The 19,064-nt window shown below is 39.8% G+C and overlaps 1 protein-coding gene and 1 long non-coding RNA gene across 13 annotated transcripts; one reads left to right on the top strand and one right to left on the bottom strand.

Moving 5' to 3' along the window:
- Positions 1–1,232: 1,232 nt before the first annotated feature.
- Positions 1,233–7,310, bottom strand: LOC307018901 (uncharacterized protein). Of its 12 annotated transcripts, XR_013802527.1 has the most exons (4): positions 2,646–4,432; positions 2,471–2,553; positions 2,197–2,256; positions 1,233–2,105 (listed from the first exon to the last, which is right to left on the bottom strand). XR_013802527.1 is itself a non-coding variant. In XM_079649406.1 (3 exons), the coding sequence occupies exon 3, from the start codon at positions 2,941–2,943 to the stop codon at positions 2,539–2,541; it is 405 nt and encodes a 134-aa protein (XP_079505532.1). In that variant the 5' UTR covers positions 2,944–3,991; positions 4,441–6,938; positions 7,224–7,285; the 3' UTR covers positions 1,233–2,538. The 12 variants fall into 12 exon arrangements, 6 of the variants coding, with proteins under 6 accessions (XP_079505532.1, XP_079505535.1, XP_079505531.1 ...); XR_013802526.1 differs by having other exon boundaries at positions 2,471–4,432; XM_079649406.1 differs by adding exons at positions 4,441–6,938; positions 7,224–7,285 and having other exon boundaries at positions 1,233–3,991.
- A 4,005-nt stretch (positions 7,311–11,315) lies between these two features.
- LOC307018905 lies at positions 11,316–19,009 on the top strand. The gene is made up of 3 exons (XR_013802536.1): positions 11,316–17,231; positions 17,692–18,161; positions 18,877–19,009. It is a non-coding gene; the product is annotated as an uncharacterized lncRNA (long non-coding RNA).
- Positions 19,010–19,064: the final 55 nt, after the last annotated feature.

Raw genomic sequence — 19,064 nt, 5'->3', positions numbered from 1 at the left:
CACACAATGTCTTACGGTGCCGTGTACCGGAGGGGAGAGAGAGAGAGAGAGCAGCGAAGGGTGGGGGGGGGGGGGAGAGAGAAGTAATACGGTTTCCTAATAAAGCTGTGGAGAGTATGTGCTGCAGGGAGGTGGATGCACAACGCACCCAGGAACGAACGCTAGCTCCGGTCCTTTTTACTGTGGACTCGATGTCCTGACAGGCTGGTATTTGTGCAACCTGCACAAACACAATACTGCACCATGATTACAAATGGTGAAATACAATGTAAAACTACCGAAAAATAGAGAGCGGAGATGTGTCCCCTGTGTGATGTAATATGATGCGTTTCACGTATGACCTTAAAAAAAAGCCGTTTTTAAGAGCAGAGCTCAAAATTGCTCCTTTCCCCCTGAATTCCTGCCCTTATGTCTCGGAAAACATATCAAATCCTGCATTCACTTTTTTAATTGTAATTTTCAAGCAAGTTTAAGCATAAATGTAGAAAAAAAAAAACCCTGCAAGATGCGCTTTAAGTATCGATCACACCAACGTTGGTAGCGATACATCGATATTTTTTATCGATCCGCCCAACACTAGTCCATACACACCATTCCAATGTGTCAGTACGTCTTGTAGTTAAAGTTAAATAATAAGCTTTCTGTTGATGTTGTTAGGTCTAGGTTTGTTATGTGTTTGTACGAATATCTTTAAGGAATGTTCAATGTTTTACATTTTTAACTAGCGATAGTCTTGTCACTGTTTCTGTAGTGTAGTGGTTATCACGTTCGCCTAACACGCGAAGGTAAGCCGTGTATACCCATAGAAGACTTTCTATTGGCCAGAAGCCTCTTCAAAAGAACGACGGTTCGAATCCCACCTGATCCAAACAAAAATCCCCACATTCGGTTTCAAAATGTTGCTCATTATACACAAATACTACATTTATCTTTTCAAACGTTTAAATTTAGAGTTGAAACAGATATTTGGAGTTCGAAATGAATTATTCTTTCTTGCTGCTTCTTACAAGTTATTTTAACCTTAATATATAGCAATCATAACAATAATAACACAAATAATATCTTAATATTAGTAATAATAATGTTTTATATAATTTTTTTGTATTTTTACTTATAAACATGTTTGAAATATGTTGATTGTACAGATGTTTACATAGAGCATATGAGTGTGCTTAATTCTTCTTTCTATCACTATTACTTCCTCTATCAAGTAAAGACAGACGACACAGTGATGCATTCAAGATCATTTATTCAAAAACAGCTGAAACATCAAATATAGGAAATAATATAAATATAACTACAGATATATAAAAAATACTGAAAACACAATACAGAGAGAACAATCAGATCCTGAAAAAAGAATTGAACCATATTATATTCTTTGTATTTTTGGACTATATGATATGTTGTATTGCACCTTAATATGTAATATTATAATTTAGAAGAAGATAGTGTATTGTTTTGTTATAGATTTATTTTATATCACCACCATCCATTATCTGAAATGTTTTTCACCTCATGTTATTGTATGGTTACTATTCTGCATTCTATTCTCATTTTAGTGATTTATACCCTATTACTTGGTATTTGTTTTTTTATTTATTGTAGTGCAATAATTATATTTATTCTAGTATAGTATATAATATTCTAGTGCAGGCCCCAGCACCGACAAGGTTGGAGTGGAGGACCTATAGAAATCCCTGAAATAATTATTATTCTTTATTATGAATTGAGTTTTTTGAGGGCATTAACCAAAACTGTTTTGTTATTGGCAGGAATGTCAGGACGGTGAAAAGGCTGATAGTTTAGGGGTCTCATTTTTGTTGCAGGCAAAACGTCTTAGTTTGTATTTTAATATGAAACTTAGTAGACCCAGGAATTGGCGCATGCATGTGTGTATGTGAGGGTAGGTTAGGGCTTCCTTTTGTCTGCAATCCATCTGTCCCTTTCAGCATCATAGAAGTCCGACTGCTGGAACTCCGGCCACGTCATCTCCTTCTCCATGCCCTGTGCATTATATAAGGAGAAGACTCTGGAGGGGCAGTAGATATACATCCCTGGGCAAGTCAGAGCTAAGGGGAAAGGAGGCACTGGGCAAGTCAGAGCTGTAAAACAAAGTAAAACATCATAGTTACATCAGATAAAATTGAATAAAGCTCTATGACTGCTATAATACAGTGACTCAGATATCCATACTTTCATCGAGGACAGTGTCTCCCTGCGCTTCCACAGGGGCCATATTATGTGGTGATGAATCTGGGATGATGAGATACAAACAGGCAAGTGACGTATAAACATCGAAATTAAGAAGCAGCATTTAAGAAGTTGTAGAATTTTGAAGGAGACAGATTCAACATCCCCCTCTCCAGCTCCTTGTCCTCCTCCATCACTAGGAGATTAAACAATAACATTTATTATGTCAATGTCATGTTCACCTTAAAGCAGTATTTGCATATTACTGTGAGCTGACCTGGAGTGCTGGATGTCAGAGTGGAGGTATCTGATGCAATGCAGCCTTCAGCAGGTGGTGGACAGGACTCAGCCCTCTGCTGCCTGAAGGTTGTACATCTTGCTGTTAGTGATGCACTTCACTCCTAAAACAAAGGCAGCATAACCATCAGCCCTGCTATCCCAGATCTGCTTACAGGTGTCTTTGGCCCTGGCTCCAAAGCCGACAGTATGTTCCCCCTCTGACGCCACTGGTGGGGCAGGCTTCCTGGAGCACAGGTACTTCCTCAGATCCTGAATTTCCTGGAAGCTTCTGGCGTAGTCCAGAAACGACAGCAGGCTGTCCTTGCTAGGCCCTTGGGGGATGAAGGTCCCACCTCTCTCCTCCTCGTCCACCTTGTCCATCAGGTAGAGGGTGTAGCCGACGTCATTCTCAAGGAGCCACCTGTACAGTTTCCCCTTATATTTTCCGAACTGTAGCACGTACTCCCCCATCACCTCGAGTCAGTCGGATTTTCGGTATCGGTTTCGGCCAAGAATTTCCCATTCGGTGCACCCCTAATCTTTAGCCATAAAATAATAACAAAGTATAATAGAAGATAGCAACACAAAAGTTTTAAGACTGAATACTGTAGTATTTACCAAATTAAAATGTACTGTAGTAAGTAGAACTGCTGCAATGAAAAGAGTCAAATAATGACAGCTCTTTTGCCATGTGTAATGAGTAATAAATCAGCTGCTGTGAACGCTGACATTTACTGTAAATACATGACGTTAGTCAGTGGCGGCCGGTCCATAGGGGCGCCGGACCCCCTCTTCCCACATGTTTGATTGTCATTAACAATTAAAAATTCATAAAAAAATATATTTCCAAAAAATATATATTCTTTCTTTTTCTTTTTAAAGAACAAGGTAAATATTATATAGTTGGTATCAGTAAAATGTATAATCTACAATAAAATCTTGTTTAAAATTGTTTTACCATGTCTAAAGTTACTGATAAGTCACATGTTTCCTGCCTGGCCGCAGCGTGTATCATTACCCTCTCTCTTCCGGGCGGTAGAAAAGAGCCCTCAGCCAGAGCAGCTGCAACCAACAAGCTGACTGTTGCTATCTGTAAACTATGTCGCCGAAACATAATTTCAGCCAATCAGCGTCGTCAGATCTGATGCTCAAAGGGCGCCCTTTCAGCGCCCTGGCCTGTGTGTCTGTTTAGACTCTGACGCTACAGTAGGGGATGGCTGCGTCTGCAGTTGTAGACTCTGGTGCTAGTGGATCGCCGGAGCTGTAGATTAACATTTGCATGCTTATTGTAGTTGTAAGGGCAAGGCCTGTGGCACCATGGAGCATATGTGTGGGCTGGACCTGTATTTTACAGGAAAGGAGTGATCAGAGGGTCGATTTGTCAATTCTTGTTCAGTTTTCATCTTCCTCACCCTCTCAGACTTTGAGTTGCGCACGCTGCTAAAGAGACGCGCTACCATGGAAACCAAACAATGGTGTACCTGTATTAAAGTCCGAGTGGAAACAGTCGTGAGTAAATCTGATTTTGTCCCGCGAAAATCGGGAGGGTTGGCAAGTATGACACACACACACACACACACACACACACACACACACACACACACACACACACACACACACACACACACACACACACACACACACACACACACACACACACACACACACACACACACACACACACACACACACACACACACACACACACACACACACACACACAGTTCGTATTTAGGCTCCTGATTTTAAATACCCTAGTATGGTTGTCACCATTCCCATAGCCCCACCAAAAATATTTTCCACCAGCCGCCACTGACGTTAGTGTAACATTAGCTAACAAAAGTTACAGTACCTTAGCGCTAACAACACACAGAGTTAAAGACAATCTAACAACTAACAACTATTGCAAAAACAGTGTAACAATATCATAAGTGTTAATTCAGTCGTAGAAAAAGAAGCCCCACTTACGTTTGATAAGTTTGACGAGATGTTAGAACTAGAAGTCGAATTATGTCGGTAATGTCGTCTCTATCTGTAAGATCCTGCTGCTGTTGCTCCGTCTCTCACTCTCTGTCTCTGGAAACGGGGTCTCCTTACTTCTACCAAAAGGGTGCAACAGCGCCCCCAATTTCTCGCTTGTGGCCAGAAATATATTGCAGTCACAGTGTAAGAACTACCATAGAGAATGAATGGTAAAGTTAAGAGAGTTAGTCCTTAGGTCCCCGGTTCGAGACCGGGCGGAAACACTTTATTGTGTTTTTGAGTATTTTAAATGCCTTATCTTTATCGGCCAGTTGTTCACAATAAATAAGACTTATTTATACAACTCCAGGTTGTTGATATGGCATGGAATATATATTAACCCTTGTCCCTGAACGTTTACCCCAGAAATTGCTGCTGCACTTCGTCCTCTGAGATCATGTCTGGTGGTCAGTGGGCAGTGTGTGTGTGTGTGTGTGTGTGTGTGTGTGTGTGTGTGTGTGTTTGTTTCGGGGGGGGGCGGGACTTACAATGATGTAAGGACAATAATGTCAATGTGGGCTTAGTTACCCTTCAGTAAAACACATTCAGATCATTGGCCAGTTCATAGTTTTCGGCAGTGTGAATGGGGGATTTCGGTCTTCTATTGTTGTGACCACATGGGAGAGCTTGCATGAAAATAAGAAGAACTTAGTTATATCTTTCTATATTTAGGGAAAAGGTAGACGCCCAACGTGGGGCTCGAACCCACGACCCTGAGATTAAGAGTCTCATGCTCTACCGACTGAGCTAGCCGGGCTGTTTAATTTGTGAAAACATGTGTGAAGTTGATTGTGTCACAGTGTTGGAAGTTATTGTTTCATAGTCCCTAAATTCGTTCATCTGTTCTGTAATTCAATCAAAGATATATTGGACTTGAGGCAAATCTTCTGCCAGACAAAACATACATACATGACTTCCTGGCATAAACTGCGTATCACTTCTCTTAACTAGGGATCGACCGATATGGCTTTTTCAAGGCCGATACCGACTATTAGTAATCAAGCAGACCGATAACCGATATTTGGAACCGATAAACATTTGCAGTAAAATCAGAAAATCATATGAAAAACTACGGACGAACATACGGGGAGGCCCGTAAGTTGGTGCGAAAAAACGGGCGAACATACGAGCGTATTTTCGCGCGGTTTTTCATATGATAATGAGCCCCACCTTCTGTTTTGCATAGCCAGTACATTTAAAGTGTGTGCAACCAATCAGTGAAGAGTTAAGCCAGACTAAAGCAATCTGTTGAGGAAAAGTTCCTGTAATATAACTATTCATTGTGAGATTTATATAGATAGATAGATAGATAGAAAGAATAAAGAATAATCAGAATAATTAAATTAAACATTTACAGTAAATAATATAAAGTATAAACATATCTACAGTCACAACTTCATTATTGTTATTCATACTTTCTGTTATGTAGTTTATTAATGTTCCCGTGCTTTCAGTTTCCATCCAGAAATATAATCACAATGCTATTTTGAAGGTGTGTTCAAAACAATCTATGTAATGCAACGTTTCCTCATATCAGTAGAGGAAAAGTGTGTGTGTACAAGATAGATATTAATTTTACTCCACAATTTCCTACCGTATTCTTAAATAAGTCTGCAATGCAACTGAAAGGTACACTAATAAAAGTAAAACGTTGTATCAACAAAAAAAAATTAGAGTAGAGAAATATTTTACATTGACTCAATGAAAGTCCATTTCTTCAGATCAATCTGTATATTTTAACTCAATTTATTTGAATGAAAAACAAGTTGTTCACACAACCAGCTTTGGCCTTTGAGGCAGCCATTACCTGATCTTAGACATGTTAATAAGTACCACAGTTATTAGTTGCAGTAATATGTGCCGCTTCCAAACATCAAACTCTTAGAAAAAAGACTTGTCCTTATTATCCACTGCTCACTTTTTTTAAAGCAACACTGACAACTTGCGCCTGTGAGACATGTAATCTCTGAAAATGATTAGACATGCTTCTACAGTGAAAATCGGTCATACTGTGAGTGCAATTTCTGAACACAACACTTTTTTGCAAATGTTTTATAATGCATCATTATTGTAAAACCTTGGATTTAGAAACCATACCATGTAACAATGGTAACTGTGAGTGAGTGCAACAAAGTGTCTACTCTGGGATGAACAGCTGGGTTCTCAGTCTATTCACTTTCGGTCTCATCTTTTCCCCCTCAAGCTCCATCAGGACTTTTTGCACAACTTCAAAAGTGGATTGCAGTTATTTCGGATATCTTAAGTTCAGTGCGTATATGAGCCCGAAGAGCATGGCAAAAGCTGTCGCAAACCGAGGGCAAGCCGCTGAGGACCTCTGTTCCTTCGATGAGAACCTTGACGTCTTTGGGTCGATGAAACTGATCCTCTTTCCCAATGACAAAGATTGCCATTGTTGCCTGCTCCAGTTCTCCAGCATCAGCGTCCTGCATATCATGCAAACAAAAGGGAAATGGGTGAGGACCACAGAGTGTAGTTCAACAGGCCTGAGGCGCAAAAGTTTCCCCAAGTTTGCAGCTACCTTTTAAAAATACAAGATTATAGTGGATAGATGAAAAAAGGAAAGTTCTCAGTTTAGTCGGCCCAAGAGGAAAGCTCAGGAGGTCATCACAAATGACTAGCTTTCTAACCAAGCAGTTATTTGCATGCAGTACAAATATGTTATTTTTCTTTTATGAACAAACATCTTGTGAGTGAGTGGGAGGTCTTACCTGGAATTCTTTGATGAGATGGTCAACAGGTTGACCCAGGTAGATCATTAGAGATTTGAGGATGCATTCTCTTCTGATGGTGATGTCCACAGTCTGAGTAAGAACAGTTATATATATATATATATAATAAATCACATGAAAAAAAAAGGACGATTCAGCCACTGATCCCACAGATAAAAAAAACTCATTCATAGATACCTCATCCAAACCTGCAAGATGGTGGTATATATATATATATATATATATATATACCACCATCTTGTGGTATACACATATATATATATATATACGTATATATATACACATATATATATATACACATATATACATATATATATATATATATATATATATATATACACATGTATATATACATATATATGCCGTTTCTCTAACGCTTTATGCTTCCTTCTTTCATTGGGCTGCACATTTCTACTATGACACATGCCTTGTCTTCAGGGGATGGAACTGGGGGCTGAAAAGAAGAACCGGTTCCGAACCAAAAGAGCACTAGCACGGAGTTAGAACGGGAACCGCGTTGGTGTGAAAGGGGCACTGTGTTCTTTGTTCCGTTTTAGAAACGAAGTGTGAATAAACAGATTCTGATTGTGAAGAAAACGGATATAATTTCTAAGTGAATCAGAGCTGGTCAGATAATAAGCCTGTTGAACAGGAGAAAAGAATGAAGCAGAGGGAAAGTTGCTGCCGTTTGTGTGGTTGTCCTAGCCAGAATTTATTAAACACATTAATAAATTAATAAGTGTGATTGTCATTCATGAGGGTATTGATGGGTATAGCTGCCTGGTCGTCTTCCTCCGGGCCTCAGACAACAACAGGAGCACTGCCGTGATGGCGAGCTTCATGGATGCAGTGGCCAAGTATGGTGTGCCCTCGAGGGTCAGAACCAACCATGGGGGCGAAAACAACGCTGTCTGCCTAATGATGAACATCTTCAGAGGCTCTCACAGAGGCAGTGCTCTCCGTGGAAGAAGCACTCACAACCAGAGAATAGAACGGCTCTGGAGTGACCTGTGGAGAGTTGTGAGCAATGTCTATTATGACCTCTTCAACAAGTGAAGGCATAATAGACGTAGACAATGAAATGCACATGTGGGCCCTGCATTATGTCTATCTCCCACGCATAAACCATGACCTACAGGGTTTTTTGGACAAGTGGAACAATCATGGGTTGAGGACCGAAAGATACCAGAGTCCCATACAACTTTTTGTCCAAGGTTGCCTGGAACGGCAGGGCCAGACCACTTCTGCCATGCAGAGCCTCTTTGGTGGAGGACAAGGAGATGCTCAGGAGGAGCCAGAAAGGGAGGGTGGAGCTGATGCAGGGGATGTTGCATTGGACTGGCCAGAGAGGGTCACCGTACCTCGAAACCAGCACCTGCTAAGCGATGAGGACATGGAGCCACTCACCGCACAGTTTGATCCTCTTGCTGATCGTAGAGGAGATCTTGGACTGGACGTCATCCAAAATATACTGTCATTCATGGCAACATTGAATGTTGTCTGATTTTGTCACGGACATGACACATATTTCACAGCGGCTCCCCTGCAGGCTGTTCTTTGCCCTTTGAACTCACACTAATTGCCTTTTTAAAACTACTACTTTGCACATTTTTCTAGTGTGCAGTGTATATATGTGTGAACCTATGTTTTTCTGTTGTAGTATTCGAGTGAATTTTCCTTAAATAAATTATTTAGTTTAAACAATGGTCTCTCTCATTGATGTTGTGACAGTTACTAGACCGCTTGTGGCCTGCACTTTGTGACGGTGACTGGGCTTTATATAGTCATCCATTGGGATGTGATTTCGACAAATAACAGTCCAGAACTCATGGGGAAATTCAATAATAGCCACTAAATGTATTTTTAAAGAAAACATAATGTGTTGACATTGATATATTACAAAACATATCCCTGAGTTTAACATTGTTCATTAGTGCCACGGTACATAAGCACATACTGTAGGAAAGCAACAAAAAAAAGCTATAGATAAATGCACTATGCATTGCTGCCTGCTTTACTGCCTGCTTTACTGAGTACCGGCAAGGTGCCGGTACTCAGTAAAATGCCGGTACTCAGCCGCCGGCAATATACGTATATATTGTAAACGCAACGCAGCGCAAATGTGGGTCTGACTCTGCCTCACAGAGGGTGACTGGCTGTCTACATGACGTGGCCTGCCGACATTGCCACTTTCATACAGATCATACTAATGCCCTCGATTGGTCTCTGTGTGTCATTCAAGCTCGGGAGGGTGTGTGTTGGTGTATGTCTGGCGCGAGCGAGCGAGAAAGCGCGCGCACCGGTTACGTGTATTGTTGTTAGCATGGTGCTAGCTAGCTGCGCTAACGGATATAAGGAGCTACAGCTCTGGTGAGGTAAATTAATCTCTGAGTCTTTAGATAGTTAACTTAGTTTAAGTTATCTCAGTGGGTCTCAAACGGTTCGGTCACCATTTATGTAAACACATATTTCCATTTGAGGGGGTAGTGATTAGTAAAATATGCATGAATAATACAAACAAAATGTTAACTAGGTGAAAAAAGGTAAGATAAACTTGTTGAGAGCTAAAACTAGTCTTTGCTGTTGCCTCAAAGAGGAGCAGGGGGGAGAGGAGGGAGACAGGAGAGGCCGATTCAGGAGCCCAGACACACTCACAACTATAAATGAACCAAAAACAAATAAATAAACAAGTTTCAATGTTTTTTCATATTGGATATTGTATGTTATTGGTTATGGCCATGTACTTATGATTTTATGATTATTTGAATGTATACATTTTTGTTTCATATGGGTGTAGTCTCTTTATTTCCCCCTCAAAATGCACCAGATTGATGCATTTAAGTCCAACATTTAAAAAAAAATCTTACCGGGGGAGCATGCCCCCGGACCCCCCTATAGGATTTGAGGCCCGGCCCCACTGTTCCCAAATAGATTTGCAATTTTTTTTAAATAGTAACCCATCTCCATATGTTTCTTTTTGGGTAGTAGATTTAAACTAGAGGGCTATCACTTTGTGCAGCGACACTATTGACAAATAAATCCAGCAAAATGGCACAAAAAACTGGTAGTGGCCTCAGGGACGAGGAGTCATTTAACCAGCCAGTAGGAATCAAGCTTTACTTTCTTTTATATCCATAAAGTAAAAGTAAATCTGTTTACAGTTGTTTCCTTATGGATGTTGAGAGGTATCCATATATCTCTTCATTTTGCTCTCAAATTGCACCAGATTGATGCATCGAACTTCAATATTAGCACTTTACCACTGCACCCCCTCTAATCTCAGATGCACCCTGAGTCATTTTGTTTAAGTACAGTGAGCCTTTCTAAAATATACAGTAAAGAGACAAACCCACCAGCATTATAGGATATACTATGACTTTGTGCCAAATACTTGTTGCTGATTTAGAGTACTGGCACCTTTTTTATTCCAATTCAAGCACTGGGCAGAACCTCTGCTTCGCGCGTTCCTATATGAGTTTGTTTTAAAAGAAGGAAAAGTCAAAGCACCAGGATAAGGGTTAAACAATAACCTGCTTTAATGGTAAAAACATACAATACATCACCCAATCTCCTAATCACCTAATCACGAAGCACTCTGCAGAGTACTCCGGGCTCAGGTTCTACCACCGTGTGAGACACGCCTCAGGAACGGCAAGTCAAAAACAAGAGCGCCGATCTTCAAAATGATCACAACATTTATACACAGGTGGGGAGGAGTTTTATCGCTTGCTCTTCCCTAGCTCTTTGTTATTGGCGAGTTCACTTCTGAGCGAGCTAGCCAGTGAGTTGGCAGTGTTCCATTGGTCGGTTTCACTTCTGGGCGGGACCCCAGGTAGTGAGTCCGCAGTTGTTGATTCCATCTGTGGCTTCACTGTGTGTGTGTGTGTGTGTGTGTGTGTGTGTGTGTGTGTGTGTGTGTGTGTGTGTGTGTGTGTGTGTGTGTGTGTGTGTCCCTCTGCCCTTAGGCAGATCCCCCAATCAATGATTTGGAGTCATGACAGAGGACTCTTTGAGAGGACACATACTCATTCCCCCTAAACATCTTCAACACACACACACACACACACACACACACACACACACACACACACACACACACACACACACACACACACACACACACACACATCCTATCATGTATCTTATCACACAACAGTCACATGTTTTTCTTTATGAAAGCCATATTTCTAAATATCCAAACGTCATCGTCCCATGACAGTCACCGAATCAGTCAACCAACATAAGTTAATTGTTCTTGTGGCTTAATGGCTTCTGTGAACTTCCTTTCACCTCAAGTTAGGTTACTTTAGAATCAGAAGGACCATTGTCTCTCTAACTTGTGTGACCCAATCATCTCCTGATCTGATAAGAGTCTTGCAGGAAACGCACGTACATTTCAACACCCCAACATCCTTATCGTTTCTTAACTAATTAGAAAAAAAGAAAAGAAAAACGTGATTCTGCGATCGCAGAATTTACCGCATCATCAGCAAAATGGCGCAGATTTTTAAAAGGCCGCATATTTATCAAAAGGCCGCATAATCCCCGCATTTTTCCACACAAAGTTGAGAAAAATAAAAGTTGACTCGTCTTGACGTGACGTCATCAGCTCGCGCATCATAGAATGTAAACAACACTGTATAGAGTGAACGTGTGGAGCTCACACGATAGAGAAAACACCAAGATGAAAAAATCTAATCCATCTCATTTACCGACGAACATTTCTACTAAAGACCGGGCAAAAAGTGGGGGGAAACTATTCTGCACTCCGTGCAACTGTGTATTGGAGCATAAGAGAAAATTGACGGTGACGACCCACTTTGATTCATTCAAACATTCGAAAATGCTTTCTGCTGCTGCGGACAAGAAAGCCAAACAACTCACATTCACCGAGGCATCAACCTCCAAAACCGTTTCGAGGGCTACAAGAAACGAAGTGAGTAGCCTACAAGATTGAAGCTGGTCAGATAACGAACGAGTAAATGAAAACGCAATGAGGCGGAGAAGTGTGTGTGTGTTTGTATGTGTGTGCGTGTGTGTGTGTGTGTGTGTGTGGGGGGGTGTGTGTGTGAGATTAAAAAAGCCCAATTGCTTTTACAATAAATAAACATTGAATGTGTTTAATTGAATAGTAAAGGGGTTTAACGTTAGTGGCAGGTTGTGTGTGAGAGAGAATAAATAAGACAGCCCAATATTAAAAAAAATTGTTATTCTTTTCCCCCGCATATTTAGCATATTTCGCAACTTTCCGCATATTTCGCAACTTCCCGCAATTTCACCGCATAAAATCACATAAAAACCCCGCATTTTTAATCGCATAATCAAGGATTTTAGCCCGCATAATCAAGGAATTTAGCCCGCATAATCAAGGAGTTTTGCCCGCGTTTTTCTGGAGGGTCTAACTAATGCATGCTGGACATGAATCACTAATTAACAGGACTTTAACTGCATTATATTTGAGGAAAATGCCCTTTGGCTTAATCAATAATGGTTGTAGCACTTAACATAGGAAGCCAGAGACCCAGGGCCTCTTCAGAGGTCTGGGAACTGCAAAGCAGATGTCAAAGGTCATTTGTATTATTCTCAACCACAGATAGCCAAAAAACCACCCTTTTGATTACAAATAAAAGTGGAAGAAAAGACTATTGCGCTATATTTAAAAGAGGAAAAATGTACTTTGTCGCTTCAAATTTAACACACACGAATATATAAGGTGATATTCAAATAAATATATCACACTATCCATTTTCATTCAGTTTTCATACGTGATGCTGTTTCTTGGTGAGCTTGACAGTAATTCTTGACTCCAATGAGGTGAAGAGGCTAAAATTAAGTTTATAATGTAATCTCTGGATGTTCTCAGACATCTAGGATATGTTCTTGTGAGTACCTGGGCATAATGTAATAAAATATTCCGACTGACTAATTGTGATACCACTTTTACCTACTTATAAGCTAAAACCTAGCAACGGATAATGTAAAATTCTTGTGAAAATGCATAATTGGGAATTGATCACGTTTTCAGGTTCGTTTATATATTTTTTTCAAGCTGATAAAGTTATACATTTGGTGTTCTAAGACCTGGGATGTATGTCATACATGTGTGCCATGGCATTCAGCTAAACTGAAAATATCTCCATCACAGCTACACACTGTGTTGTGTGTCCACTTGCACTTCATCCCCTCGTCACCCTGTTAGTATATAAGTCCTGGTTTTCTGTCCTGTTCTTGTCGGTTCCTTGTTTGTCTATGTCATGAAGTTCAGTTTTTTTCCGTGTTGATTGTTGTTACTTGAGTTCCTGTTTTGCCTGTTAAATATACATTTTTGTTAAGTTTTCTGCTGTCTCCGCATTTGGGTCCAACCACTCCTTGCTTCATATGACAATGATTGATTTGTACTATATATCGAATTGCTATTTTTGCCATTATTGTATTGTAATTAGTGCTTTTGCAGGGAATTATTATTATTACTTTAAATCTTATAGATATTAACACTATTATACATATGGCTGAAATAATCATCATCATTAATTGTTTTGTGATATTATGTCCCTCTTGTTTTCATATATATATATATATATTTATATATGTGTCCCCTCTTCCTTCACAAGCACTATATATCAATATATATCAATATATATATATATCTATTCTAAAGCCTGCAATGAAATAGAAGCAGAACATGCTGCAGTGTTTGTGATGAACCTTTGTATACATTTCTGAATAAGTTTCAGAACCATTTTGTGGTACACTCTAAAAAGTGTACTTGATAGTAGTTGAAGTAACTTAATACATTTAATAAATCTGATTCAGATTTATGCTTTAGAGATTCCAATGTACTTTTGTGGGTTGTATTCATGTGATGTTTTTGTTCGTTGATTTGACTTGCTATTTTGTTATCAGTGAAAGCAAATCAATCAAGTTCCTCTCATCTAACGTGCGTGTCACGTTATGACGTCAACGTCTTTGCCAGATCTTTCCACCGTCACATGTGCCGCCTTTTTCTTTTGAGACGTGACTTCGACATACGGTAAGTGTGATTCAGACAAGTTATATTTCTTATATAAAAATAATGTACAATGTCAGATATAACATGTTCCACCTAAATTGTTTAACCAAACCAAGCTATGATGCACTGGCTCCACTGTTAGCTAAACCGCTAGCTTTAGCTCAAACATGAAGATAGTTGGTTGCTTGCGGGTAGAAGCCTACTCTCTTGGTTTAATATTGTCAAATGTGTTAAAGTTATTCCTATTGTGTACTGGCGTAGCTGCTTATTACCAAATTAGCGCAAACTAATGCGCAAACTGGGTCATGTTAAGGCTAGTACTATCATTATTAGTACATAGCTTGTCACCAAACTGCACACATTTTTTTTTTACTATTTCGGCGTGTGTGTGTGAACGGTTTAATGTAGTGTCACCGCCGCTGCGTCGAGTGTAATTATAAAGACGATACGGCATCACCGAGCAGTGAGGGGGCATGTTGCGCTGGGGAAAGCCCGGTGATGCATCCGGCTGACGAACATAGAACTTAACCTCGCTGTGTGGGAGATGCAGTAATAATTTGTTGTGCCCGTCGCCTCGATGGCGGGACTCCCTTCTTGTTTATGCTGGAAGTGATTGATGCAGTGTTGATAAAGCCTCACATTTATAGTAGCTCGGTGGTTAAAGCGTTATCCAGCTCTGTGTTGCTGTGCTAATGTGCTAATAAGAAGCCTTGTAGTGTAATTTGCTGTTGCTGATAAGACCATTACTACGTTCGGGGTGATAATACGTGACTGTGAAAGCTTAACAACGAATAGAAATGTCCCCCCTAATACAGTATATAAATGTATTTCTTTTTCTTCTCATGATTTCTCATGCCTGACCGGTGGTGGTTTCTTCAGGCTTTGACACATCGTATTGGAATACTACCTAAGGTACGTGAAGCTACACTACTGTGAGTGATATAGAGAGTACTTTAATGTTGCTGTGTGTTCTGAAAGTAATTTCCACGTAAACGCAAAGTGCAGGAGGTGATTATAGGACAAAATCCACTGTTTTGTTTTTTGTGGAGTTATTCAATTTAGAGTTCAGCCAAAGCTAATACACAAATGATTTTTTACCTACAAAGATACTCCCAGTAAAGTGTGGGATGATCTTGATCTATGGGTCACTGGGAGAACTCCCAGAGTTTTGTGAAATCCTCCAAATGGTGATACTGCAGGACAAGTTGATCTTCATTGTGAAAAAGCTCAGTGGATGGTACATTGAACATTATAGAGCTTATGATCTCAAAACGTCACCAGGCAAGGAAGTGGAACTTCTTGAGCCACAAGATGATTACCCACTGGCAGACTTCAAAATCCGAGTTATGCGTCTTGTCACATTGAAAAGATATGTCCATGTTTAAAGGGTGAGGAAGCGAAAAGTGATATTTCATTAGGTGGAAAAAGAAATAATTCATAACTATTGTGTTCTCAAAACAGATTTATTTCATACCAGTGTTTTTTTTTGTTTTCAAAGGTTTTATTTATCATTTCACCAACAAATAATTACACTAGGTAAATATCAGAAAATAATTTGTGAGAACACTCAAACAGTGTGTGGGCTTTTTTTGAGTGGTCAGAGTTTTAATGCTTCACCTGCAGAACAACAATATATTGTTTTTTTTATGACTTCCTATACATATTTGTTATTGGTGCAAGACTAACTATCAACCCTTTGGAGATTGCAAATGATAACATTCAACTTTTTTGCACATACAAGTTGTCAACTGCAGATTTCATTTATTTAAAAGGAACGTAACATTGAGGGTAGTCCAGTCAGCAAATGCCGCCAGTGGAAAAGGGATTAACACGAAGTTGTACTCCTTTTACTGAAAACTGATAACACATCTATAAGATGATACATTAACAGTGTGAATAATAAGGAATTATGTTTAATGTGCCTTTCTTAAAACGTATTGTGCTTGTGTTGTCTTCTCAGACTGCCATGGCTGATTCGACGCCTGCAAGACTGAAAGTGGTTTTGGGGGAGAACAACATTGAAAAACTGTCACTTCCAAATGGCATACCGGAATCATTGGATGACCTTCTCAGCAAGTTAAAGACTTTCGTTGGGTTAAAGGGCGACGTCAGACTGCAATACATGGACCAAGACTTTGGCAACGACTTCTTCAATCTGAATTCCACCACTCAACTTCAGGATTTGGGAACAATCAAAGTGATCCACCAGCAAACAAATACACCTTTGAACATTGCCACTGATACCGCATCATCGTCTTCACTTGAGTGTGATGGCAATGTTTCGTTAGCATCAGATGAAACAATAATCCTCTCATTCCCTGAATCTGTGTCCTCTCGAGCCAAACAGTGGCCAGCGGACTTTCCGATTCCTCAATTTTCATATGACACGGAGCTGCAGCTAGTGAAAGGGAATTCTGAGTTTAATGGAAGCCACAAAATGTTGACTGTCAGCTCCCGAAGCAAGTCTGATATTCTGAATAGACTTGCAGAAACAATTTCTGGATACAAGGCCTATCCAGATGATTCACATTTTTGCACAGTAGCAGAGGCTCTTATCAAAAAGCATCCTTGTTTGAAAGAACCTGGCTCATTCAATGGCTGCAATGGATGGAAACAGCGCTTGAAATATAAGATGGGGAAACTACAGGACTCAGCTCAAATTGCAGGGGTGCCCAGAGCTGGTGGTAAATTCCCTGAAATCTAAAGCTGCTACAGATGCTTTCCCTGCTAAAAAAGTCAAGAGGCCAAAGCGAGCTGAGTCTAACTTTTATCCATCCTTCCCCACTGGTGCCAATCTGGAAAGCCTGGAAAAAGAAAGAATAGAACTTCTGACCGACATCAGGATAAGGAACAATAATAGGGTCATCGCAGACAAAATGGCTCACACGTTCGCCTACAGACGACAGGAGGTGGTAAACCAAGAGCCAGGAATCAAGGACTTCAAAGACAGGTGGCCGGCACTGTTCCAACAAAAAGAGGTAATAATCTAGTCTGTATCCATTTTTTAGTAAGCTTTTATCCATTCATCATAATATGGTGTGGTAAAGATTATGTTTAACAGTGTTTACTGACTGAATTTTCTTGAATTTTCTTTTTTAGTTTGTTATACTTTTTGCCAGTGTGTAGGCATGCTTAGTTTAGTTTTTTTTCCTCGAGCGTGTAAAACCAAAGAAAATACAAATTAAACATAAGGTGATACAGTACTATACAAATGAATGCAATAACGAAACATTTAATTAATAATTGAATAATCTGTAGTGTCATTGTCTGGTATCAATAAACAACAAAGCTTTAGCTAATTACACGTCCGAAAAGGGGTCGGAAGAAGTTTACACTTGCTTCAAAGGTTCTTTTTTCAAATATTAATTGCATACAGACTGAGTTCAATTGAATTTTTATGAATTAACTCACTGTCATTTTTGTATTATTCTTTCATAGATCAATGCAGAGTTCCAGAGGATAATGACCATTCCTCTTGAGGAGAAGTTCATGGCCCAGTTGGACATTCACTCAAGTCAGCTAATCACAGTCATCCGTGCCAAAGGAGGATCAACACGTCAAAAGACTGCTGACATCATGGCCTTTTTTGACCAGGTACATCTGCATTGTCAAATTAGTCCTTGCCAGCTAAATGGGATACATTTTGTGTATCCTTTTATAGATGCATTGGGAGGGCAACCGTTGTTTTATGAAACTCTGTAACTAGGACTGTCCATTTGTTTCTAAATAAAGTGAAGGATTTTAGCTGTAAGAGTAAGGAAATCTGTCAATAGACATTTTGAAAAATAAAATTAACCAAAATAATGTTGTCCTAGACTGAAGACATTCATCTTCGGAGGGAGTGTGTCCTGAGAGCCCTCATTATCTTCCTGGGAGAAGATCCAGATGAGCTGATCAAGGAATATCTAGTAAGTTTTAACTGCAATTTGCATGTCAGCACAGCTTGTCAAAGGCACACTTGTTAATACATATTAAATTGATATTAATGCTGTAAAAGGGAAATTTCTCTACTAAAATAACACCTGTCGGGTTTGATTATATTCATAATCTTGGACATTTGACATCATGTAAGTTTAAAGCACCTTTATGGTTTTCCAACTCCTCATAGCACTTTAACACCACGTTCACATTCACCCATTCATACACTGATGGACCATGCCAACTGCTCATCAGGAATAACTAAAGCATAGCATCGGAATTTGGGTTTTTAGTAATTTTCCCAAGTATACCGCGAAACACAACATGTATATGTAAAAAGTAGTCCTAGCATGTTTTTTTTTTTTTTTTAAATACTCTTTGTTGAATTTTACACATTTGAACACAAAACACAGAACAATGCACGACAACCCCCCCCACCCCCACAGACAGCCACACAGCACGTCCACCATTTGACAACAATTGAATGATATTAATATTAATCCTTCTCAACATAATCGCAATAATACAGATGGATCAGATGAGATAAATGAATTAAATATTAGGTTCTGATCATGTGAGTTGTCAGAATAATCAGTGAGTAATCACAGAGTAGGACTCCGGCCAGTGATATTATTGTCCCATATTAAGTGCATATTAGTGCAAAGTGATGCCAGTGATGTTTGTTGTCATTTACTCCTACTCTAGGACTCCAGAACAGATGATCTTCAGAAGGAGATGGAGGAGCTCACAATGGGTGTGTTTGTGATACGGAAGGAGGAGGAAGGACTGCAGGAGCCACCAGCAGACATCGGCATCATCATCGAGGGCGTGGAGGTGCTGAATGAACTGCCTTCAGTTGCCTCAGCTTGTGCCCTCCTTCTGGGTTTGCTATA

Source organism: Notothenia rossii (genome assembly GCF_949606895.1).
Source record: "Notothenia rossii genome assembly, chromosome: 9".
Classification (NCBI taxonomy): domain Eukaryota; kingdom Metazoa; phylum Chordata; class Actinopteri; order Perciformes; family Nototheniidae; genus Notothenia; species Notothenia rossii.
The sequence above is the reverse complement of the archived record's forward strand: the minus strand, read 5'-3'. Positions and strand labels throughout refer to the sequence as shown.

Coding starts and splice junctions, on each gene's coding strand:
- LOC307018901 (XM_079649406.1), bottom strand. CDS start 2,943: ATGGGGGAGTACGTGCTACAGTTCGGAAAATATAAGGGGAAACTGTAC.